Source organism: Phragmites australis, chromosome 7 (assembly GCF_958298935.1).
Source record: "Phragmites australis chromosome 7, lpPhrAust1.1, whole genome shotgun sequence".
NCBI classification, from domain to species: domain Eukaryota; kingdom Viridiplantae; phylum Streptophyta; class Magnoliopsida; order Poales; family Poaceae; genus Phragmites; species Phragmites australis.
The window spans coordinates 25028250-25054521 of NC_084927.1; the positions used below are offsets into that span (position 1 = coordinate 25028250).

Genomic DNA, 26272 nt, shown 5'->3' on the forward strand with positions numbered 1-26272 from the left:
GTGGGCCAAGCCATCAGAGAGAGGGCCACTACAAAGGTGAGAAGGCTCGGACCGAAGCAATCATCGAAGAATATACTGAACAACATCTCCCTTCTTCAGCTCCTTCTTCTGAGCTTTTCTTACCGATTCCTTCCCTTACCGATCTCTCTCTTCCAAATTCTCTCTCTGTACCCGATCTAGACTTACTTCTCCTCACTTGAGCCTCCATTTATCACAGTTTGTATCCCTGCTCTATACAACAACTTAGATTGGCAATGAACTAGATGAAATTGATGGTGATTTGGATGTTCATGTGTGATTCGTGTGCATGATTGAGAGATGAACGTGTCATAGACAAAAAAAAAAAAAACTTGCATGGGTTTTAGAAAGTTGGCCTATCAAGTTATTTAGGGTCTGTTTGTTTGAGCTTCTACTTTTGACTTTTCTGAAAAGCTGCTTTTGAAAATAGGTTGTTGGCTTCTACAATAATTTTTTAGCTTCTCAGCACATAACTTTTCAGAAAAACCACTCTCAGCGAGCTTCTCAGCTTCTAGTTCATTTTCCTCAGAAGCAGCTTATGGCTTCTCTAGAAACCACTTCTCAGCAAACCCGTTTATTCTGGCTTCTGACTTCTATGCTTCTGACAGAAGCAGAAACCAAAAGCAGCTGGAAACAAACAGGCCCTTAGATCTGTATAGTCGCTTCATCCGGAGAAATTCTTATCGTTCCAATAGATGGGTACAGTTTTTAGTTTCAACAGTGGCCGGTTTTACTGTGCACCTGTTTCTGCTGTACCTCCAGCGTTGCGTTTGATCTGAGCCATCCTTCTTCAATCGAACGGCTGAGGGAGCACCTAATGCCAGATGTTCATTCTCTGCATTAGAAAGAGAAGAGACCATTAAACTTTGTGATTATGATCTGTATGCCAAAGAAATGATGACTCTTCTAGCATGTTTGCAACTTTACGATTCACATGGATGACTCTTTTTCCTTCTGTGCACAGTGCACTTGTGCTCCACTTGCTCGGAAAGAGTGTAGCGCAAATACTCAATGCACATTTGTTTAAGGCGCCCATCAAGCACTTGATTAAGCATGGGCTCCTGTTGTTTGACTTGGATCCCCATTTGCCGTGTGCATCACATGATCGATCGCCACCTGGCCACCTGCTTGTGATCCGATCATCATCGTCGTTCCTGCAACTAACTAGTTAATTTGCCAGCCAAATGCATGTTCTAGACTAGCTAGCATATGCCAGCATCGTGCTCCCTCTGAAAATTCAGCAACACACACTGTTCTGACTTCTGACTCCCTCTATATGCCACCGTCGTGAGCCTCTTCAGCTGACACCGGCCATCACTTGTCCAAAGCGGCAAAACGTGCGAGGCAGTCTGGTTCTCGAATTGTTCGCCATGGCTGACAAGATGCTACTCTCCTTCGCCGCCCTCCTTTCCTTGGTGATCTTGGTACGTCTCGTTTATCCGAGCCTAAATGATTCCCCTGACCGTCTCGTGGCAATGTCGTCGTACGCGTACATCCTCAACATTGATTTCACCTGCCAATCCGTGCACAGGCCGCCGGGTCAAGATCGCCGCCCGGCGTGCAGGCAGTGGCGCTGCAGGGCACGGCGTACGGGAGCTACGAGTGCGTGTACACGATCTACGTGGAGACCGGGTCGATCTGGAAGGCTGGGACGGACGCGGTGATCGGGGTGGCGTTCTGGGGTGCCGACGGCGGCGGCTTCACCATCGCGGACCTGGTCCGGTGGGGCGGGCTCATGGGCGCCGGCCGCGACTACTACGAGCGCGGCAACGTCGACGTCTTCAGCGGGCGCGGGCCCTGCCTACCGTCACCGCCGTGCCGGATGAACCTGACCTCCGACGGATCCGGCGAGCACCACGGCTGGTACTGCAAGTCCGTCGAAGTCACCACCACGCGGCGGCACGCCGGGTGCGCCAGGGCGGAGTTCGGCGTCGAGCAGTGGCTCGCCACCGACGCGCCGCCGTACCAGCTCTACACTGAGCGGAGCATCTGCGCAAAGAGTAAGAGCGGTGATGCCGAGGAGTGACAAGTGAGGGTGTCGGAACCAAATGTCAGTGTCGGTTCTGTCGTTTTTTGCTGTCGTGGCGATGCAACTCTTTGAGATTGTTTGAAGTTTGAACAACTTGGTACAGAAATCACTTGCCGGTATTCTTGTACGGCAGGAACGTTCAAGAGTTTCTTTCAGACTTGAGTGATGAAAATGGATTTTGCGTGAATAATGTACTGGCTCAAGTGATACTCTTTTCCCTTGATTCAATTTTGAAACGAGATACGAAAATAGGAAAAAGGAAAGATACAAACACCCGACTCAAAACGGGAGAACTCCATGCCTGAGCGAGGAACCCTCAACTGACACCTGGTGCTACAGATTCAAATGCCCACCAGCACAATGCCGAAACACCAACCAACACTAATGCACTCAAAACATAGGAGTAGTTCACAATGTGAAGAACCAAACTCCATTTGGCCTATTGAAGCTTCAAACCAGCTTTAATCTAGAGATCCGGAGGCACTAGCTACCACTGCCGTACCCTATTTCTGGGTTTTCTCGTGTCTCTTGTATCAGTCTTTAGATCAATAACTAATACAATACAATAATAACATAGTCATACTTCGAATAAAGTATATTACCTAATTAAAACCTTACATCGATCTTACGGTTAGTATCCTTTACATCCACAACCGACCATTCAATCGAATGAGAGCTCGAGAACGGAAAACTTGTTAAGCCTAATGCCACATGCAACTTGGGTGTAGACATAATCTTTAATGCTTCATCATCATACTCGTGCTACGACTTCTTTATATGAATTCAACAAAGCAAATCTCATTACGGAAGTTACTCAACAAGCTCTAACACTACTCAAGAGGTTTGATATATGTTTAAGGGTAGTATCAAGGAATGGGGTTTTAGTTTTGAGTGAACCATAGCTTGTCCTTTACTATAGACACGGTTATTCGGATAGGTTTAGACTCTGCAGATGTTATACATTTTACCCACATGATATATTTTGCATCCAATCATGGCAAGTGATGGAGTGATCATAACGATATCCCATACCCACTGACGAGGACATCCCTCTTCCGGATATAACCACAATAATCCTTTGGTTGTTGCACTTATGTAAAGTTTCATTATAAGAGTGTGTGCATGCCAATTAAATCATAAGGTGAGCTCATTCCTTTTTGTTTGTATTCATACTCATGAGGATAGGATACTACTAATTAAATCTTGTGATATTTGCTACTTAGAAATATAGGAGAAGATAGCTCAAGTCGGCCTTCGAGTCCTAGACGAGTCGAACTCCGGGTCCAAGAGTCTAAGGCAAGTCAGAACCCAAGACAAGTCGAACCCCAAGAGGAAGGACGTCCAAGACAAATCAGACTCCAAGTCAACTACAACTCAACCTCCAATTCGATTCAGATTCAGTAGATAATCGTATAATAAAAAGATCATATCTCTTTCATACAGAGTCTAATGGAAGTGTTTAAATACAATTTGGAAATGATACATTGTGATCTTTCCAACCGATCTGACCCCACTACCAGATTCCTCGTGAGTGACTCAAATCATCAAAATGAAATGACAGTGTAATAAATAGAGATAGAGTCAGATTTTAATTCACTAGATTGTATTGTAATGTCCAGGTGGCTTGCATTCCCCATAAATAGAGGCCAGGTGCGGCCATAATAGTTGAGTTTTGTTGAAACATAATTTTGCCTAGGACCAAACATCATTGCCTCTAGTTGTGTCTTGCTACCACCCACTTTACTAATTTGCAGAATCCCACCACATCAATATATCGTTCTTCATCTATATTCGCAATTTCATATTGCCTTTAATTGTTCTTGCTTGTTCTTTGGTTACTTGCAAGGATAAAGAACCTTGTGTTGAGGCTGATTGTGAACCATAGTAGGGTCAGTAATCTACAGGAGTTGGTTTAGCAATTGCCCAGATGCTCTGTCGTCATATGAGTGTAGCTAAATTGTCAAAGTCATCTTCACCAAACCGACGTGTATTTCTCATTGAAAGATCAGGACACCAATACTCATATCACCCACCAAGTATTGCCATGATATCCACCCACATGACACATTATCAGTATCTCGTGATAAATATGGCTCACTTAGAGTCTCAAACCAGATCACCTGACTTCACTTAGATTGCTCGAGTCTTATCTTGGCTCCCATTGCCACTACCAGCCTCCGAGTGGATATCGTGTTCAACTAGTGAGTTGTGAGGTCAAACCCTATCGCATACAAGGCATGTGGTTGTATGGTGATTGATAGGTAGGATGTCACAATGAACCGATCCTTATACAATTGAGACAAGTGTCTTCTAATAGAAACACCATAAAGGTGAACCTGCCCTAAGGTGGCCCCATCTCAGTGGTACACCTTACTCACCCCTGCCAAAATAGATCCCCTCATAGGTTCCATTAACACCAACACACGCATTTTGACTCACACGTGCACACCAACAATCACCGCAACACCACACACACATTTTGTAAAAGCATGTATAACAATTGATTGATTATCACACATTCAAAGAGATGAAGTAACAATCCTAAGTATAATAGTATCAAGACATCATCCATCATTATTATAGAAAATGATGGAGTATCCTAAGTTTAATCATGGCATAAGGTATTTTGTGAACAATGCATAGTTTTAATTTAGTATAGGCCATAACTATCATAATGGTTTAAAATAATGAACATAACATGCAAGGATAATACTCAAGTTTTATGTTCGACATTTTAATTATGGAAAACATAGGTTCAACATAATCGAGGAGTTGGGATTTACCTTTACAAAGGTCATCTTTTGGTCATTCCTTATCATCAGAGTTTTTAGGGTTCCTCTCAAATGGGTCATGCCTTTCATCTTATTCCTCATATTCTTGTACTTCTAACCTATGCAGTTTAACGCCGATAAATGCTCAGTCGAATAAACCCAAATTTGAACTCAAGAGCAAATCCAAATACAAAGCATAGGAATAATACCGAGGAAAACAATGCAGGTTGTTTTAAAGGGCTGGACATTCCTATTATATACTATTATGTGAATCTGAAGTATAATGACTATGTTTTGTTATATGTCAAAAATGATATCGTTATTATTTTACACTATTATGTGAACTTGAGAGAAAGCTAGATGAAATCATTATATTTACTTTGACGTGATTCTATAGGTTAACTAGCTGTGAAGCGATTACTAGGGTTTTCTATGCGTATGTGTATGCATGTATGCCTATATGTGCAAGTGTGTTACTTACGTATATATGTATATGAGCATGTGTATGTACACACAAGTATACATCTACATGGTATTCTACATGCGCCATAATTACTCTTCCTAGTTTAATGTAATTATTTACGATGATCTATCATTTATACCTAATTACTAGACATTTATTTATTAACTACACTAATTAAGATACTATTTATTCCTACTGGAATTACATTTAAGCCTAACACATGATTATTCACATTTATCTACCATTGAAACTATTTAAGGTATAAGCTAAAAGATTATTTATACATCAAAATAAATTCAAATAAAAATCCAAATGAGCTCCAAAAATTATGAAATTGGTATAGATGGATAGGTCTTGAATTTAGATGAATTTTGTTAGAAGAATTGTCGAAATTGAAGTTGAAACGAAGGAGAAATAGCTCTCAGAAGATTCCCAAATATTAATTCTAGAAAAAGAAAACAGGAGAAAATCCCTGGAATATTCTTAAAAAAGATTTTTCGGATTTAATAAATATTTTGGAAATTCATGAAATAACGAGTCACTGACTGGTGGGTCCCATAGTCACTGGACTTGGTCTCTAGTCAACTAGGCATTGTACTATGCTATGGACTAGGTCTAAGGTTTGGTGGACCGGGACGGCTACAGAGGGTGGTTCACCATGGACCATGGGCTGAGGTGGCAGGTTGATCAGGTCAAAATGACTCGCCACATCTGCGTTTTTGCCAATGTGGCGCCATGTGGATGCCAGAAAGGGGGAGAGGGCGCCCGAACAATAAAATGTTATATCATTCCTCTCCAACCACACAGAGCGGAGAACGAATAGGATAAGGGCATTGCAACCTTTGAAAGGCTCTGGCCCGATACGAGTTTTGGTTGATAACCTATAAGATTGTCCTCGACATTATGCGCCAATATCTGGAATCCAATCCACATCCTCCTTTCGCTCCGTGTCTGCAAGTGATGAATTGTGTCAACCTAGAGACCACAAACACTTGGCCCGAATAATTCCTCGACTGACGTCCGCCGCATAATGTCACCGTCTTCGCCAGCTACTTCTCTGGACACATACTAGCTCGCCAGCGTCTTTGCCGGCGACCACCATACGTTTTCTTTTAGTGAATGTCCTTCTCACAAACCGAGCAAAATTATGGCGAAACTTAGGCCCTGTTTGGTTGGGTTTTTTCTGCCTTCTGCTTCTCAGAAGAAGCCAGAAAAAACCCAACCAAATAGGTTGCTGAGAAGCTGGTTTTTGAAAAACTGGCTTATGAGGAAATGAATTATAAGCTAAGATGTTGGTTGAAAATAGCTTTTCTGCCTTTTGACGTGCTGAGAAGCTAAAATTTTATTGCAAAAGCCAATAGCAAAAATCATCAACCATCTGTCAGAAGCTAACTTTTCAGTAAAAAACTAAAAGACTTAGCTCAACCAAACACAGTCTTATGCGGTCTCCTTCTGAACAGTGATCGTCAGAATTAACTTGAGTTCAATTCCATCCACGCCGCCGGTGTCCACCGTCGTGTTTCACGTGGACGCACCACCGGGCCTTACGCCCCCTAAAGTGTCACTGTCGTGTTTCGCCGTGTTTCGCCGTCGTGTTTCACGTGGACCCGGCGTGCCTTGGCTCCTCCTGGCCAACCCCTTATAGTACCCCGCTGCTCGATCGATCGAAGCAGCGAAGCAGCCATGCTCGGGCCATGAAGAAGCTCTCCTGCTGCCTTCTCCTCGTCTTCTTTGCCGTGGCGGTAAGCCCATCCTGCACTACTACTCTCTCTCTACATGCGCAGCGGTCGCTTGACTCGCACCGTTCGTGCGTTGCTTGATTCATTAGGCGCGCGCGTCGTCGCGCGGAGCCGTCGTCACAGGCGTGGGCGGCGGCGGCGGCGGCGGCGTGGCCGCGTTGTCGGACCCGGAGAACCAGTGCGTGTACACGGTGTACGTGCGGACGGGCTCCATCTGGAAGGGCGGCACGGACTCGACGATCGGGGTCACGCTGCGTGGCGCCGACGGCACCGGCATCCGGATCCGGGACCTGGCGCGGTGGGGCGGGCTGATGGGGGCCGGCCACAACTACTACGAGCGCGGCAACCTCGACATCTTCAGCGGCCGCGGGCCCTGCATGCGCCAGGAGCCGTGCTGGGCGAACCTCACCTCTGACGGCGCCGGCGCGCACCATGGGTGGTACTGCAACTACGTCGAGGTTACGGCCACGGGGCCCCACCTGGGGTGCGCGCAGCAGCTGTTCACCGTCGAGCAGTGGCTCGCCACCGACGCCCCGCCCTACCGCCTGTACAAGGTCGTCGACAACTGCGGCGCCAAGCGGGAGCAGTCGCTCGTGACCGTGCTGTAAATCGAAGCTCCTGCCTGTGCCACGATTGTAGGATGTGCAATGTAGCAAGTTCTCTGAATAAATAGATGAAGAAGCCCAGAACAGCTGCAGCAAGTTCGCAGTTCTCTGAACTTCTCTGAACGTCTGAAACTCGACTATTGTAGCTGATCCAAAAACCACCAGATTTCCGTCAGATAAATGAGAGATTGAGAGGGAGAGCAGAGCGCTGGTGCTTGTGAACTCGTCGGAGTTTGCAGGTGCTAACAGATCGTATGCATACTTCTTTCACTTGCGTTGATTTCTCCGGGCGTACTGTGAAGGCTGTGTCGGTAGAATCAGAATATGAATCTGTACAAGGAATCGATAAGTTGTATCGAGGGCTTGAGGCCTTTGGCGTTTGTTACACGAATTGAAAATGTAGCTCCACTGCAGCGTATCTTAATTCTCAACGTGGAACTAAATGGAGTAGCTGCATACTCCACATGGATGCATCAGTCACGACTTCGACGGTTTGAATCTCGTCAGGTCTGTTCACACTATCGCACATCTTTAATCAACCAGCGGTCTCGATTTGTCTCCTACAGCTAGCGTCACCTCTGAATTGGATGGTTTGAAGCGCATGGTTGTAGTCATTTCCCAACTTCCCCAGCAGCGCGTCGGAAAGCCGAGGTCCGATACGCTGTGGGAACCGAAAAGAATGAGGAGTCCTTGCACAGATCTGAAAAGAATAAGGAGATTAATACACGGACTCACAAATTTCTTCGCATATTTGCATCGGAGTTCAGAGGTGCTCAAGCGCCCTTTCCATCCGTCATAGCTCGAGTACAAGGGCCCTTTGCAAGCTTCAAAGGTGTACAAGTCCCGTCAGATTATTCATAGAGTCGAATAACGACCAAAATCATGTGGAGGATGACGATAGGTTCAGCAAATTGCCTGATAGCATTTTACTCTATATCTTGGGGAAAGCAAACATACATACATGCATAAGGGCCAGCTTATTGTCAACTCGATGGTCCTTCCTTACTGCATGACATCAGCTTAAATATTTCAGACTTTATGCGCTGCAACAGCACTTCGGTCCATCATATACCGACCAATAGATGAAGCAATGACAGATATAACCAAAGCAGCAAGAATATGTCTGGCTGCACCTGGGAGAGAAAGTGCCATGAAAACAGTAAGCTTTCGTCTCTTGCTCATTGTCAATTACTTGCATGATATTGGCAAGTTAGTCTGCAAAGCTATTGACAATAGTGAAGCGAAAAGTGTGGAGCAGCTCAGTTTGGACTGTGATGTGGTGCATACGGTACAACATGCGAAGGACTTGATTTGTTTTCCTGATGCTGCTCCCAATCTGTTTCGGTGTCTAACAAGGCTCTCTTTTTTTCTGCATAATGCACGCTTTGATGAGTTGCAAATGTATCGTCTCCTAAATAGCTGTGAGCAGCTACAACATCTAGTGCTGAATAACTGTGATACTGGGGATCGATCTGTACTGAAGATCGACTTGCCAAACTCCAAAATCTCTCCACATTAGCATGAGAATATGGAAGTTTACACAGTTTTCATAGGTGACCCTCCAAGCCCCCCCTTGTCGATCCCGGGGTGGAGCGACTTGGACGGCCACCAAACTCGTCGCGTCGCCAGCTCTCTCCCTCGGCGCCCTTGTCTGGTGCCCTTGCCTTGTTGCCACCTGAGCGTGCCACTGAAAGTCCGTGCAACCACAATGACGACTGCGGCAGGGCTATCTCCTATCTGCGCCATGGCTCTCTCCCTCTCGGCATCTTGAGGGATGGTAGCACGGTGCCCATGGCAGCAGGATCCGGCGATGTTGTGGCTAGATCCACCCAGATCTAGCAATGTCGCGCTCGTGATGGCATGTTCTTCATCGGGCCGGCGAGCTTATGGTCGGAGCAGTGTGTCGAGGCCCACGACGGCGATGGCGGTGCCGGTCCCTACAAGCGCATCCGACATGTCGAGGGAGTTTTGCCTTATTAATCTTAGGAGAAGATAATTACAATAAAGATGTCTAGATCTATTCTTATGAATCCCAACAAGTTCTCTCATGTTCTTAGATCCTAAAACTTTTATCGGATTAATCTGATCGTGGCTTCAATTAGTTATGGATGTCAATTAGTTATTTCTACTTTCTATTTGACCAATGCTTCTCCAACTCCCCTCAGATCCGTTTGTTCCTATATAGTTGGGTTGAGAAGACATATCATACTTGAAGTCTTAAGAGTGATATTTCTGAATTATGCTATCAAGAGGATTCTTTTCTAATCAGTGAATAGTTTTCTTATGAAATACGATAAATTGCCTGAAATATCCGTATGTGTCTTATGAACCTACCGTGAAAGGTAATAGATACGTGTATGATAGTACTCTATCCTTAAAATATATCGTATTTATAGTAAATTACTAATTATTGAATTCCTGTAAATTAGTTACTCAAGGTTCTTTAATTTGATTTGGAGTACGATAAACAAGCTATTAAAGTTCTTGCACTTTAAAAAAACCACTTCAAAAAAGTTAACTAGAAGTGTGCATTGGTGAAGTGAGGCTTGTCATATGCTGGTGGTTGAGTGTCACTGGTAATTAAACATGCACGGGTCTGGCTTCGACATTTCGGTGATCCAGGACGAGATTAAAAATGAGACCTTATTATTAAATATAAATCGTCTAAATCTAATTTTTTATTTACTTTTAGTTCGATATACACAGTATACATAGGATCCTGTGAACTTCCAGAACCAGGACAAGGGCGGTGGTTCCAAAGCTCATGCCTAACTTCATGACGATGGAATAAACTACACATGCCGAACTTCGTCGCGATGGAATAAACTATCTTGCGCCGAGTTAATGATGATGCGTCCGGAATGCGGCTTTCAGCTCATGCAATCAAGCAAATAATGTTGCTATCGTCTATATGCTAGAGTTTTTTCTAATCTAAATTTTTTATAAAATGATTTTCTTAGTAAAACGATTATACGATTGAAGACTGAACTGTATGAGTATAGTGATTTTGTGAGAAAATGAATTAACAAAAGTTGATTTTTTCTCATAACATCTACTTTATTTTAAAGAATCATTTTATGAGCTAAAAACTACATACTGCTATTTGAGAGTTCTTCTAATTCTACTTAAGAGTTCCTAAATGATCAATCAATCAAATGTCCTCACTCATCCTGCCTTCATTGATTCCAGAAATCGATCCAGGCTATATATTACATGGTACATACATGGAAAAAAAAGAAACTCCCCAGTCGATTCACGCAGCACACCACCCAAAAGAAGCCACGAACACGGATACATTGCTGCCGCTTCTTCTTTGATCCCTAGCCGATCCCATGCACGCATGGTCCTGATCTGATGCAGCCGTCCCTCACCGCGCGCGCGAGAGAAAACTAACTCGGCCGATTCGATCGATGAGTACGGTGACTCATAGGCCGAGCGCGCCGAGCGGCGTCTTGCCCTGCCCGGCCTCGAAGTAGAAGATGAGCATGGCGAGCATGGCGAGGCGCGAGTGCTTGATCTCGGCCAGCTTGAGCCGCTCAAGCTTCTCCTCGTCGGGGATGTAGGCGCCGTCCTTGATGGTGCCGCCGAGGCTGAGCGGGTCGAAGAACTTGCCACCAGGGTAGCCCTGGTCGCCGGTGAAGTTGGAGAAGTTTTCGGCGGTGCGCGACCACGGCGTGGCCCACTCCACGGACTGCGAGTCCGGGTTGAAGAAGTCCACCCACCGCTTCGACTCCACCCATCCCATGAGCAGCAGCTGCGTGCCGAGGAGGGACCCGAAGGAGAAGGGCGCGATGGCGCCCGGGTCGGCGCCGGCCTCGAACCACGGGATGCCGCTCCATGCCTGGCCGACGAAGATGCCCAGCACAGCCGCCATCGCCCACCGACCGTGGATCAGCTCCGCCTCCCTGTACCACTTGAGGAAAGCGGGATCCTTGCCAAGACCCAGCGGGTCGAACCCGAAGTCACCGGGAAGCCTGCACGCACGCACGCCGTCAGTTCCAGCATCTCCTGGCTAACAATGGAAGGGACAGACAGAAGAAATGCTATGACTTACGAGCCATCGAGCCAGGGCGGGTTGACGATCTCGGCGTCGCTCTTGAAGGCGGGGATCCAGGATTTCTTGACGGCGGCAGCGGCGACGACGAGCGCGCGGCGAGGCGCGGGCTTGGCCGCGACCGAGGAGGCATTGGCGAGCGCGCGCCTGGCCCCGAGGAACGGGGTCTGGAGCACGGCCGCTGAGGCGGTGGCGGAGGTGGACGCGAGCGCCATGCCCTGATGCGAGGAGGTCCTTCCTGTTGCAGAGTGGTCGATCTGGCGGTCTGTCGGAGCGAGCAGGACGTCAGATATTAATCGTGGCGTCGCGGCGCGGGTCGGCCACAAGATTTGGGCGCGGGAAATCTCGGGGGCGGTAGGGTGGATAGGGCGCCGGCCAATGGGGACGCGCGCCATCGGATCCTGCCGCGCAGTGGATGCCACGTGGACTGCAACACCCCACGTGAATTGAACGTGGGGTCCTGTCCTGCTGCCTGCGTCGTCTCGAAAGCATATTCTTTTTATTTCATATTTTTTTCAGACTCTTTCATATTTTTATTTTCTTTATTTTCTCTTATTTATAATAAAGAGATCCGTGAAAAAAAATTAGATAATTTTATCTAAAAATGATCTTAAAATTTTTTTATAATAAAAATTATGAAGAGAAATCGTTATAACGCTGAAAATAACGATATTACTCTTATAGAGGATTCAGATTTTATAGTAATCGGTTGAGATGGTCGAATATCTCTGTGGATTGGATGATACTTGCAGTTGTATCTATGGTAGTGCGATTGCGATATACCGTTGGAGATGCAAGTGGCGGATCCAGCACAACATTTTGGGGGCTGGCCGTCAAACTCTTAATGACTCGCCAAAATTTTAAAAAAGAGGCTCGAGAGCTCTTACGTGCACCGGCAGGGGACTTGAACCTCGCGTCCCTGGAAGATCCGCCGTTGGACATGACATATACCGTCGTAAGATTTAGACGATGCTCCAGCGTGGCACTGAGAGATCTTTTGCACTTCGAGCTGGATGCATGTAATGGACCAACCGAAATTCAAGTTCACCAAAAATAAAAACAGAAACCAATGTTGTGGAGACATTTTGTAGAAGAAAAACTAATGCAACTAAGGTCATGAGATTGATCCAGATAACGAAGAGGAAAATGTAAGTAAATTTTGTCCCGCCCAAAAATCGTAATTGTATGACATTAGTATCAACAAAGCAGCTACTCGTGCAGCCACAGCATCCTCGTTCACATTTGTCACAACCATGATACAGTAACCAGGAGAGCTTTTCGCTTGAAAAACAAGCTGTCCATATCAAATTTATATTACTACGTGGTTACGGACACATATAGTTACTGGCTGGGAATATTATGAACAGAATTAGGGCTTGAGCGGCAATCACTTGGTACATACGACTATTATTATAGGATCAAGATAAATGATTAGCGAAGTATGAATAAACTTCTTATAAATTTCTTATAAAATAGATAATCTATTTCGTGTTCATCTAACGCTCCTCAAAAACGCGCAAGAAGAAGCCAAACAGAGAAAGTTCAAAAGGAAGGTTTCGAGATAACATAACTCCACGGAAGGAGTATGAAACGTAGATTCCATTCAAGATCACTTCATATGTCTTAGCGCTTGAAAGCTCTTAACTTGCAAAGGAACTAAAGAAGATAATTATCAGGCAAAGAAACTCTATAGATTGATGATCTAGAGACAAAGAAGCTCAAGATCCTCTCATATACATGAGTATATGAATTTTATGCCTCTAGCAATATGAAGAACAACTTCTCAAGATAAAAAAGATTATAGCTCAAAGGCAAAAATAAAAATCAATATGAAAATAGAAAAACTTGCAAAGAAGGCAGGGGACCAAAAGAAGAAGGGTGGAAGGAGATGAGCATGAGCATATTCAAGCTTCATTAAACATATAGGTTAGTACTATTTTTGGCAAATTAGAAAGTTATTTCTCTCATAAAAGCTCTAACTTATTATGAAGACCAAGCCTATCCTCTCTTTTTCTCCAAAACCTATCCCTAAGATCTAAAATGGTTGGTCCAAAACTTTTCCATAGCTCTACTCTTTTTTATAGGCCTAGGGATGTACCTTGGCTCTTAAATTTTCTTGTTCCAAAAATACTCCTCACTGATAATATACTCCTACCTACCATCAGGATATTTTGATTCATTTTTTCCTCCATCCATAGAATGACCATGACTTCTTTACAACTTACACAAACTTTGTGATGGTGCCACGTGACCCTCTAGTCCTCTCGCGGTTTTGTGGCCAAACTGTGAAACCCTAGCATGCTTCTCAAAGCGTGACTAGTCGCCACTTGCTTTGCCTCAAATAAGCGCTCCGATGTTGACATGTATATTCTGTCTTGTGATCTTGACCGCCAGCAAGTCTCTCTTGCTCACGATCCCTCAAGCCACCTCATCACTTGTATTGGTATCCTCTTCGCTTGGCTTTGTAACACATTATCTTCATACTTCTTCATTCATGCTTTACTTGACCTTCACGTGTACCACCAGAATCACTCTTGACTCTGCTCAGCCTATTTGATCGTCAAACACTGATTGAGGAGTGAAACTTGATTTAAGCTTTACTCATCCTGAATGGACAGATGAAGACTCTGCATCTGCTCATACAGAAGACTTCATTGGTTAGTGTCATAAAAACATCTTCATAAGCGTAACTAATTACAATCTCATCTCTTGCATTCGCTTATACAACCTCAGATTCGGCCAACCAAACATAACATCAGCTCATTGTATCCGCTCATATAATTTCAGATACAAATAACCAAATACTCTTCTATTTAACATATATAGCTCTATTTATTCTGCTCCTTCTCATTCAAATAATACAAAGCAACTCGACGAAACCTCGTCCTATCAAGCAAACACATCCTTAATAAATCGACGAAATGATGCCACAGCTCTACTTGTCGCCCCCGCTCGACGAAACGACGCCACAGCCCTGTTTGTCAACTGCCTCGACGACCATCGTCAATGGTAAGCTCTGTCCCCGCCGAGGTGGAAGCCGTCAGCGAGATCGCGCTTCATGTGCTATCAGCAATCACTGTCGAGCCGACCGCCACCGCCGAGATCCTTCCACGACTCACTGCTGCCAAAGGGAAGAAAAGAATCAGACAAACGAGCCGTAAGCCAATAATGACATACACTCCAATAATTCAGTTGTTGCTAACAACATCAAATCGACTAATTGATTGAAGAATGGAAGGTGCAATGAACACTGCAAATCGACAACTGTAATGATAAATCACAATAATCAGATGAACACTAACAGGTAGGAACTAGTAGGTCTAAATTTCATATCCTCAACTCGTTGAGCTGAGGAACACTACTGTAAGGTTAGTAACAACTGAGCGGTAGTTTTGAGGTTTACACTCACACGAACCACTACAGGGGCGGATCCAAGGCCCATGCTAGGGGGGCTGCAGTACAGGCTTAGCTCACGAAGCCCAGGAGGAATAAAGGAGAAAATTAAGAAAAAATCTAAGAAATCTCTCTCACATAGCACGGACCTAGCCCAAAAAACTTAAGAGTAAAAGGCCCAACACCCCACCCTAACACAGGCTGGATCCGCCACTGACCACTACAACTTCTGGTCGGTGCTGTCTGACCTGACCCGGTCGACGACGTGGACCTTGGCGGCGGTTAGGGGAGGTGCGAGGCAGCGGCGCCGAGCAGGGACACGAAAGCAGAGGCGGCAGGGGAAGGCCCTGGCGAAGATTGAGAGGCCGCCGTAGGTGCAGAGGAGGAGGTTGCCGCTTGCCATCTTCATCGGCAACAGGTGCCATCGAAAGCCTCCGCAACACAATGCCACCAGACCGTATGGCTCGATTTGTTTTTGGAACACGAAGCCGAAGTTTCTGTAGGGAACCGGTGCAGCTCGATCGGGGAAGCGGAACGAGAGCCGGCTAGCTGGATTCGCTCCGACGGAACAAGTTACTCGGAGTCGAGGCAATTGCTTTGAATTGGTGGGGGAAACAGGTGGCGTGAATCGGGATGGTGCAGATAATTTGTTTTCCCAATTTTTTTGCGGATTTAGCCGGAAGAGGTAAGTGTCATAGGGTCACAGCTTGACTAACGACGGTGTTATGCCAGGTACAATGGCACGAGTGTCTAAAATAGAGAGAACGTTGAAACATCGTTAAGTATTTGTATACAAACTCTTTTTCTCTCGTGCAAATAAGTGTTTAAATAGGTCTAACCATCTTGTTACACACATTAAGCACATGAAACAAACTTAAACACTCATTTAAGCACTCATCTCATGTGACTTGATAAAAATAAACCAGTTTTCTTTAAACACTCCCATTTTAAATCCACTTAACGTGGAGTTCTTGTCGCATTACATACATCCGCTTGTTTTTGTAGCATTATTCTTTTTGCTACATGAGCAAACTGATAAATATATGAAAATCGTGTCTATTAAAAGTCTGATTATGGCGCGTAACAGAGTCCGATCATGATACATCTCAACCACGCGATTCTCCCTCTGTATAGATTCGCCAGCTGTCGTCACAAAGTATATAAACAATTAGGGTTTTGTCAATTCCTCTTTGATGTGTCGTCGCACGTAGTCTACTCCATCCCACTGCACCAGCGTGTACCAACGAACGGGAGAGCAGGTCTCCAGAACCCTCGCTCTTAGGATCCTACATCGGGAGAGGACGAATAAGATTTTTTTGAAGTGTTCGTCGCGACTACTTATGATATACTTTCTCTACATCATCATGATCTACTTTGACTACTTCATCATCTTCGTTATCGTCTACTGCTTCAACATCACGGGGGCCTCTTCATTTCACGTCGCCATCGGGTACGTACACTGTAATCTGTATTAGATATCACTACAACAAATATGGTCTTTTGTGACCTAAAGCATGGTGATGAAGAGCCAAAATGTCATATATAGTTAATTATTTGTGATGATCTTCTATGTTTTGTCATAGAGTCGGTGTAAGGCAATTCGGAGAGCTATTTTTGTGACATTTTGGAAAATACCATCATAGTAAAGGAGGAAAACCGTCATTATATATATATTTATGATGATTCTTTGCCAAGTCCATCAAAAGAAAGACATTCTTGGTAATTTCATCAGTTTGACATTGACTATTTGTATGACAATAGGAGTGAAACATGTAATACAAACTATTGGACCAATCAAATTTAAGGGAACTTGGTTGGGAGGGGTAAAATGTAAAATAGCAATATTTTAGGCCCACCTGGTAGCCACCTTTGATCTCTCTCTCTTCCCCCCTTATCACTTGCCATTGTATCTATCTCTTTCCCCAAATCAGAAATCCCCTTCACTATCTTTCTCTCGTGCTCCTCCCTGCCGCCACCACCGCCATCTAAGTTTGCCACATCCGCTGGTCTCCAACACCGATGGCCACCTGTAGTGCTTCCCCCTCTACTCCACTCTCCCTATCTCTCTCTCTCTCTCACGTGCTCACGTCGCCACATCCTGGTTGTTGAGTCATCGACGCCTCTCATTGTCCTGGTCTACTTCCTCCGACGACATCCACCTCCGTCGACGGTCTCTCTTGGCTCCTAGTTCATCTACTACCTTCGCTTAGTGCCCCCAAGTGAAGTCACCTTCTACAATGCTGGCATCACCAAACCCTAATCGTCTGGATCTTCTCCTCCGACCGTGGCGGAGTTCAGGAGTTCATCGAGAGTGGATGCAGCGATGCTACTTGACCAAGACTCCCTCTGCGATAATGTGCATGATCGTCCCGTTGCCCGCCTAGTCCTGAGCAGAGTCAATGGATGGCATGTTAGTTCTTCTCACCTGTTGCATCAACTAGATATTGGCTTGCTACAGAGGTAGTAGTAATCTATGGATCAACGGGTGTTACTTACGCTTGAATGTTGCAGTTGGTAAAATTGTTTAGGGGAAAATGACTACATCATCTGAAATACATAAGTAATTTGTTCATCCTATTTGATCATTTAAGTCTTATTGGATGCATTTCAATGCCTCTTTTGTTCTCGTATGGTACTATGTAGTTGCAATGATAAAGTGAACCAGACAATCATTGAAAGCTTTTCAATGCATGATTTTGTTTGTATTACATGTTATAATCTGTTTCATTTGGTTAAATTTTTTTACTAGTACACACAGTTAATCATTTCAATCACTTGCCTATGTTCTGGGAGATTTACAATCCAATTTTGTTGGATTCTCCGAGGGGAAGATGCAGTGCACTAAAATCAAGAGAATGAAAATGATTTAAGCACAATTATGATATTATTGATTGACCTGACTCATCTTCCTTTAGAGCATTCTCAATATCATTTTCTGATTCTATCTAGCTTATGCGATGCCTTCAATGCTAGGTGAATGCATGAAGTTCACAGGAGGCTCAATTCTCATTTTAGTTTCTGTTTCTATTTATACTTAATTACATTCACTTCACATGTCTGAAATATGAACCAAGTGCTTATTAAAGAACCCTTTACTAGTTGTTTCCTGCACTCACTAGATTAGAATTTAACTGAATGTAGTGCTTCCAACGTACTTTGCTTATTAAAGAACCCTTTTTACTAGTTGTTTCCTGCACTCACTATTAGCAGTGGCACCAAGCAAAATGGTGGCCTTGTGATCTTAACACAAGAAAAGCTTTAGCATCTTCCATCCTCTGTTCTTGTAGTTTGTTAACTGGTAAACTATAGTTGGTGCTCCCAGCTTGTGAATGTGAGCAGCCGGGGACACTTCAAATTACATATCTTTTTGAGTACATCTTTTAAGTTTACTGCATATGTTGCTTGCATATGTAACCAATCCTGCAACTAATTTTATGTGTCTTGTTTTTCTTCTTTCAGGGCTTGAAAATAGTGAAGTTATCTTTAGAGTGGATACCTGCTTGGTTTTGTCTTTTTTTTTGTTTGGATGTACATAAATGTACCAATTTTGTTTGTGGAGGGAACACAAATATGAAATGCTTATGTAAATTCAATTGTGATAAATGCAATGATATATTAGCTTACCTTTTGTGACAACCATATTCTATTACAATTATGTTCATCACAAATCCCATTGCAATATGTATACTGATCAGCCATGATGGTAAAGTGAAGAGAATGCATGACCAATCTTTGTGTCATAAAATGACTGCTTTATGTGACGATCACATTTTGTCATATAGTATGAGCTGCCTGGCCGAGCAGCCCTTAGACAATTTTATGATGATCTATAAATTTTTCATCATAGAATACATTATATGACATGGCTTTTGTGACGATGTTCATGACGATGAATTTATATCACAAAACTAATCTGTGACAAAAATTGACCATTTTAAGATGATATTGACATATCATATAATGTTAAATTTGTTGTAATGTATCTAGTTAAAATCCTGCTCGGGTATCTAGTTGAGTCTTTTTGTGGCTAGTCGAAATCCTACTCGAGAGCTGGTCGAGATCTACTCGAGTGATAGTCGAATCTAATTGAGACTCGTCAGAGCTAGTTGAAATCTAGTCTAGTCGAAATACTACTCAAGGAGCTAGTCGAGATCTAATCGAGTGATAGTTGAATCTAGTCGAGACTCGTCAGAGCTAGTCGAAATTTAGTCAATATTGATTATCTGCATCAGTACTTGTTCGTGTTATATTTAGAATTAAATTAAATTAAATTTAAAAATACTATTGTTCCAGCAGGTGCCAACTTGCCATGCTCCATTAGCGATCTGGGTTGTAGGATGCTGACGCTGGTACGTATCGATCGTGAATCAGACCGCGGATACCATCCATGCCTCACTAAACAAAAGGTTAAGTACTAGTTCTGCGAGACGATGCAAAGATTAGTAGTTGCTTGTAGGGTGGCAAACAGGACCGATAATTCCTGCCCGACTGTCCAACTTAAGGATTGTGAAATAAATATAGGCTACAATAATGATTATATGATACTAGATGCACATGAGTGCGTAGTGTGATGGTAAAGCATCATTGGTAGGTTATAAGTCAACTAGGATTTAATTCCTAGGAGCTACAATTTGGCATCCAAAGAATACCGTGGTCTCCCCTAAATTTTTGCGGATGTACGAGCTCCAGGTGCAAGCCTTGCCGACGGGAGCTCCAGGACCTTAGTCTAAAAAATTTATATGATATTAAACTTTGACTCCAAGAAGAAAAAAGTGAGGTAGGATATAAGATGAGTTCTGGCCAACCCAAATGGCAGGTGTTATAAAAAAATATGTTGTGATTTTATCTAACAATATAATAATAAATAGGTAGATTGTCACATACAAGTAAAAAGAAAATTTTGAATGCTGTTAGTTCTACATCCATATAATTCCTCTCCCTGTACACACTCTGATTGCAACCTTATTGTTTTATGGACCGTGTGGGGATGAAAATAAATTGAATAATTTTCATCCGTCCAATCAAACGAAAACTTACAGAGTTATCTGTTTTTTTAGACTCAAGTAAAAAATATGATAGAAATATAAGATGAATAAATAAGTATTTAATACTATTCTGTCTAACTCTAACTAAAATATAGAATAAGATATAGAATGGGAACCTCAGTCCATATCCATCCGATTGCACCCAATAGCACCATAGTTGCTTAGTTCGATAATATATATTTTTTCTATATTTTATTTAAAAATTATATAACTATGCGGTCGTTTTCAAAATTTGCAATAATAGGTAAGAATTGTCCTAGCCTTGCTAAAACTATCTACAACATATACTTTAAAAATTTATTTTTTATAACGATATTACAATATCCTCTAACACTATTACAATACTTTTTATCTTTTCATCTTCAACATCTACTATATTTACCTCCTTTCATTACTATCTATCTTTCTTTAAACCCACGTACATACACTATAAACAGTATTACCGCATCTCTGATCTCCCGGTAAATCTGCCGCTCCCGCATCACTATTGTAGCCGAAATTGATTTTGCAGAGCACTTTTCGAGCGCACGGAGTCCGCCGCATCCCTGTGCTGCTACTGTAGCAGCTGAAAAACTACTCCCGCTAGAGATGAGATAAAGGGTAGTTGTTGGTAACACTCGGAATAACTGGCTTACGAGGCAAGCTAGCCGGCGGCAGGTGAGAAAACTGCTCGGTCAGCCGGACGAGCTGATTTTGCTCTCCCTTGACGGCAAGCGAGCGTCTGCAGCTGAGGATGTTGGTTTGCTATGCCATTACTCCCTGTATCCGAACAAGATGACTCGCTTCTCAGGTTATTGCCCATATGAGCTTAGTACAGCTAGCCTGGCTAGGCAAGATGCACGAGAGATACAAACGCAGTGTTGCACAGTTGTAGAAGTCAACGCGAGGAACTCTCTAGAACTCGCCGGATACGAGTAGATTGCAGTAGATGACCACTGATTAAGCGCACATAATTGACACTAATTTTCAGTTGTTTCTGTTGTTAGCTTCGCCTGTCGTGAGTGTTGTATCAGGCGACCTAATAACCTAGGGTCAGATTTCCCTATCTGAGAGCTTTGTTAATATCCTCTACAGTTACAAAACGTATCGTTTTGTATATATAGACACGGTCACTAATCCACTTCTTTAACTATTAATTACTAGTATAAAAATATATTTAAAATATAATAAAACTGTAATATTATAAATCTACTTTTGACGGTAAGTCTAGTTATACCATTTTCAAAAATCTAATCGAAGTATTTTAAAAATATGATGGACAAAATTAAAATATGTTAATTGCACGTAATTCAAAATGATTTTTTTTACTAAAGTGAGTAGTACTGTATCTTAGCGTATACTTTAAGTACAGCAGTGCAGAAGATCACCTACGCAAAGGACAAATTTTGCCATACCGAAGCTTTGTCTTGCCCTGTCCAAATGTCAAACACTGCCTTCTGGTTGGAATTCTTGAAACAATGAACGGCTAAATTTGCTCAACCGAAGCTTTGTCTCGCCCTTGTGAAGCATGGCTTCATTTTTTATGTTGGATTTTGTGGAGCAGAATAGATATTGTTAGAGCATGAAACGTGTGTCGGATAAAGTATGGCCAGAGAGAGAATGCCAAGAGGAGAGAGAGTGAGAGGAAGAGAATATGCAGAATTAGTGAAAAAAGTCATGTCCCCTGCCCACTTCTTATGGACTCATTTTATACGGAGATAGAGTAGAACAATTACTATCATACATCTAAGATTATGTTAGAACAATGAATATATGAGGTTATTTTTGACCTGTTATTACTTTTACTTGCGCTATATTAATTTGAAAATTATAGTCACCATAATATGTCGTCGTACATAGTTGGATCCATAGGCTAGGATATTTTTCCCAACAACACCCCTTCATCCATTGGCTTCGATGTCCCAAGGAGCAAGCAGATGTATAAAGAATTAGCTCCTGCCCCACCTGATATCCCCAACAACTGTTCGTCCTTGTAGACCCTCCCAACGGTGGCTGCAAGCGACACGACGAGGCTCGACGGGGGTGACGCGGTTTGGAGCCCCATGGCAGGAGCCGGAGGTGGAGTCGATGGCAAAGCTGAGGGGCAGTGTGGCAATGTGACCCCCTTGGTGGTTGCCGCAAGCGGTGGCAGTGAGGCTCGACGGAGACAGTGTGGTCTGGAGCCCTACGGTGGTAGCCGGAGACAGAGTCGATGGATCCATTGGAGGTGAGGTCAACGACAGAGCCGAGGGTGGTGTGGCTCCGTGACCCCCTTGGTGGTTGGCACGTGCAGTGGCGGTGAGGCTCCACGGAAACGATGTGGTCCGAAGTCCCATGGTGGTGGCCGGAGGCGGAGTCAACGTCGGAGCCGAGGGACGGCATGGCGCCGTGACCCCCTTGGCGGTTGACGCTTGCAGTGGCGGCAAAGCTCGACAGAGATAGTGTGGTCCGAAGCTTAGTGGCGATGGCCAGAGGTGGAGTCGATGGCTCCACCAGAGGTGAGGTTGACGTCGGAGCCGAGGGGTGGCGTGGCGCCGTGACCCCCTAGGCGGTTGCCTCATGTGACGGTGGCGAGGCTCGATGGGGTGTCGTTCGGAGCCCCGCGGTGGTGGTCGAAGGCGGAATCGATGGCTCCACCAGAGGTGAGGTCGATGTAGAAGCTGAGGGGCAGCGTGGTGGTCCAAGAAGGCTCTCTAACGGCAAGTCTTTCGAAATTTGAACCATCACAACGAAGATTTCATGTGGTGGTGAGATATTCTTCTCTTTTTCTGAAGCAAGTACATGATGACTGAAGGTAACGATAGCGTGTCTGACGGGGTAATGCACATGTTCTCCTAGGGTCCTGCGCCAACTGCCCTCACACGCGACAAAAGAAATTCGAACATTAAATGAGACAAGACATGTGTGCAAAAAACCAAGGCATCAAGTGGAACTCGGAAACATCATGGGGCTAACCGAGGTATCACCACGTGCCCCTAAGTAATAATCGAAAAAGTCACGGAACTAGCTTCGCGACGACCCCGTTTCCTTCTCGAGGCATATGCCTACGACTGGCAGAGCTTTATAAACAGAGGTTTACCTCGCGAGCCATTGATTGTTGAGCAAGAGAGAGAAATCCTCCCTCGTTGATCATGGCGTCTTCTTCCACTCCAGGCGCAAGTGATCCGGTCGGGTCACCTCTGATGCCGACACTGGTTCCGCTAGCCGTAGTGCTACCGAGGGCGGGCGATCCAAAGGGGCCACGCCTAGGGCTGGAGCTAGTTCCAAAGCTGGAGCCAACTCCAACCCTCGTGCTCCCACCATCGCCGAAAGTGCCATCGTTAGCCACCACATCCCCTTCTTTGGCCCAAGCGGGCTCCTCGATCGAAGTCATCGACGTTTCCTCATATGACGAGGGGGAAATCGAATGGGACCTCCTTGAGAAGGAGATCAAAGAGGAGGAGAAGGAAGCAAAGGAGGAGGAGACCGAGATGGCAAAAAGGAACTCCATAGAGTCCCCTAACTCCTCTTCGTCCAATGGCTATGGCAGTTCGGGGGCCGCCTTCTACCTCAGCCCTTGTGGTAGGAGACACCTGAAGTGTAGGTGCCACCATTAGGGACTTTTAGCGTTATTTTTCTTTGTGTTTCCTTCTTTCTGAGTTGCTAAAAAGCCAGGAACTCGGAGAGGCAACCTATGCATGTAAGCGTCTTTTGGATATAAAAACCATCAGTTTGATGATTTTTATGAACCCTTGGCCATCTCCTTTCGATCATATTTTTCAATGCTCATGACACTTTACCCTTAATTGAAACGTTGGCGAGCCTCCAGGTAGGACTTCTATCCAATCGGGGTCCTGGTAGCCCCTAGGTCACCTAATCGGGTACTGAGTTTTCTTTGAGTAGCTCCGTGAGCCACCCGAGAAGTACCCTCTTCCGAGTAGAAGAATCCAGGTTAACCGAGAAAAATATCATCCCAAAACCTTAGAATAGGGAAGGTTAGCTCTCCGGAGGTGAAGTTAACGCTGAAACCGAGGGGCAACGTGATGATATTGAGGCCCTGGAGCTAATCACACTCTCGTGTGCCATTAAAAAATATGGGGATCTCGACCCTTGCAATAGCCCTTTTTGGTTCTTGTGAATGCTTGAAGGTAATGTAATGCGTTTTGATAGGGTTTACGAAAAATATGCAGGACCGTCTAAGCTAGCTATTATTGGTTGGCTTAGTGTGCAACCTGATTCATCGTTGCACAGTGCCCGCCATTTTGACTCGCGTCTTTCGGTTGTGAGCGGTGGGCACGTCATGGATCCTACATTATCCCCTAACCCCCTCGCATCTTTCGGTCGCGAGCGGACGGAGGACGCGTCTTGACTGAGCCATCGTCGTGGGCTTTTGCCGAGGCGCGGGGCCGTCGAGGCAGTGCATCACGCGACCAAGTCCTATGGCCTTCTAAGTGCGGACCTAGTGCCACGGTGATGGGCTTATTAATGCCATAATTGTGGGATTCTTGCTGAAGTGTGGGGCTGTTGAGGCAGAGCATCACGCGACCGAGGCCTATGGCCTTCGAGGTGCGGAGCTAGTGCCACTGTTATGGGCTTATGCCATCGTTGTGGGCTTTTATGGAGGCATGGGGCCATTGAGACAGCGTGTCACGCAACCAAAGCCTATGACCTTCGATGTGTAGAGCAAGTACCACTATGACAGGATTGTTCACGCCATCGTTGTGGGTTTTTTCTGAGGAACGAGGCAGTCGGGGTAGTGCGTTACGTGACTGAGGCTTATAACATATGACGTACGGAGCTCCATGTGACTGACCTCTACGGCCTAGAGTTGATTGGGCCCACAGGGCAAATCGGGTCAAAGAGGGTGCATGTGGGTTAACCCATGTTTAGTGAGGTTGTTTGGAGCTTGCAGCAGATGCCAGGTGTTGGCACCTGTGAAGCCATTGCTAGCCAAAGCTCCATAAGGCCGAAGGGTTCGCCCGCAAAGGGTCGAAGCAACCCACGAAGGATGACTTCGGAGGCTCGGGAAGGTCGAAGTGACCCATCAACCCACGAAGCAAAGGTAGATTCACGCGATGCCGAAGCAACCCATGTACGCAGCTTGCAGAGCTGACACGTGGGATTGACTCCGGACCATACGACTTGGAAGTTGGCCTTGCACCGGAGCCCTGCGAGGCCGGACTTGTTAAGTCACGACTTCAGAATAGGGTCAACGTGTGATCCAGTGTGAAGTCCATGGACCCGGAGCTCACGAAACCGAAGTCGGTTGGAGCCGACGGATCATGCGAGGCCAAAGTCGGAGCCTGGTCCGATGCAGAGCCTACAGAACGCATGTTTGGCACGGAGTCGACGGAGCATGCGAGGCCGAAGCAGAGATCCTATGGACGACACCATCTATTGGAGATCCCCATGGACGACACCATTTATTGGAGCACGAAACATGTCCTAGACAGAGCGCGGTGAGAGCTCCTCCCAACAGGAGAGACTCAAGCTTGGAGAAGAACACTAAGCTAAGAGAAAAGAGAGAATGAGAGGAAGAGAGTCTATGGAATGAGTGAAAAAGGTCATGTACCCCGACCTGCCACTTGGGGGGCTCATTTTATAGGAAGATGTGGCAGAAAAAATTATCATCATGTCTCTAAGATTATGTTACAATCATATATATATGAGGTTATTTTTGATCCGTTGTTATTTTTACTTATGCTATATTAATTTGTGAATTATAGTCGTCTTAGTATGCTGCAGTACATTATCGAGGTATTCATAGGCTAGGGCATAGGCTAGGGCATTTTTCCCAATAGATATGTTTATTTGTTAAAACTGTTTTCAGGAAGGGGCGTAAAATCTTAAATCAGTTAGGAGAATTTCAAAATGAAAAATCCTAAAAGTGTGCATCCACTTAGTTTCCGTTGCACACTTCTTATTCAGTCACGAAGGAAGGGAGGGAGGGAAGGAAAAAGGCCCAGTTACAATCTTGGCTGAAACCAGCTGACTTCAAGAAGGACACAAATAATTTCCATTTTAGCAAGTGCCAACCAAGTGCTACTGCTGCAAAATAGTACTACTAGTAGCTCAAGAAGAAGCTCCAGCTCCCTCAACATTCGGGTGCACCTTCTTCTTCGCCAACCCAAAGAAGCCTCCGTCGTCTCCCTTGCTGCCAGCATCAAGATTATTCTTTTCCGACGCTCCTCCATCTC

The 26272-nt window shown here is 44.7% G+C and overlaps 3 protein-coding genes across 3 annotated transcripts; 2 read left to right on the forward strand and 1 right to left on the reverse strand.

Annotated features, from left to right (window-relative positions):
- The first annotated feature begins 1255 nt into the window (after nt 1-1255).
- Nucleotides 1256-2279, forward strand: LOC133923528 (PLAT domain-containing protein 3-like). The gene is made up of 2 exons (XM_062368811.1): nt 1256-1442; nt 1550-2279. Exons 1-2 carry the CDS (start codon nt 1389-1391, stop codon nt 2042-2044), a joined length of 549 nt encoding a protein of 182 aa, XP_062224795.1. The 5' UTR covers nt 1256-1388; the 3' UTR covers nt 2045-2279.
- A 4612-nt stretch (nt 2280-6891) lies between these two features.
- Nucleotides 6892-8023, forward strand: LOC133924338 (PLAT domain-containing protein 1-like). The gene is made up of 2 exons (XM_062369829.1): nt 6892-7023; nt 7110-8023. Exons 1-2 carry the CDS (start codon nt 6976-6978, stop codon nt 7626-7628), a joined length of 567 nt encoding a protein of 188 aa, XP_062225813.1. The 5' UTR covers nt 6892-6975; the 3' UTR covers nt 7629-8023.
- A 2758-nt stretch (nt 8024-10781) lies between these two features.
- On the reverse strand, nt 10782-11964 carry LOC133924339 (chlorophyll a-b binding protein CP24 10B, chloroplastic-like). Its single transcript, XM_062369830.1, has 2 exons — nt 11680-11964; nt 10782-11599 (listed from the first exon to the last, which is right to left on the reverse strand). Exons 1-2 carry the CDS (start codon nt 11892-11894, stop codon nt 11050-11052), a joined length of 765 nt encoding a protein of 254 aa, XP_062225814.1. The 5' UTR covers nt 11895-11964; the 3' UTR covers nt 10782-11049.
- Nucleotides 11965-26272: the final 14308 nt, after the last annotated feature.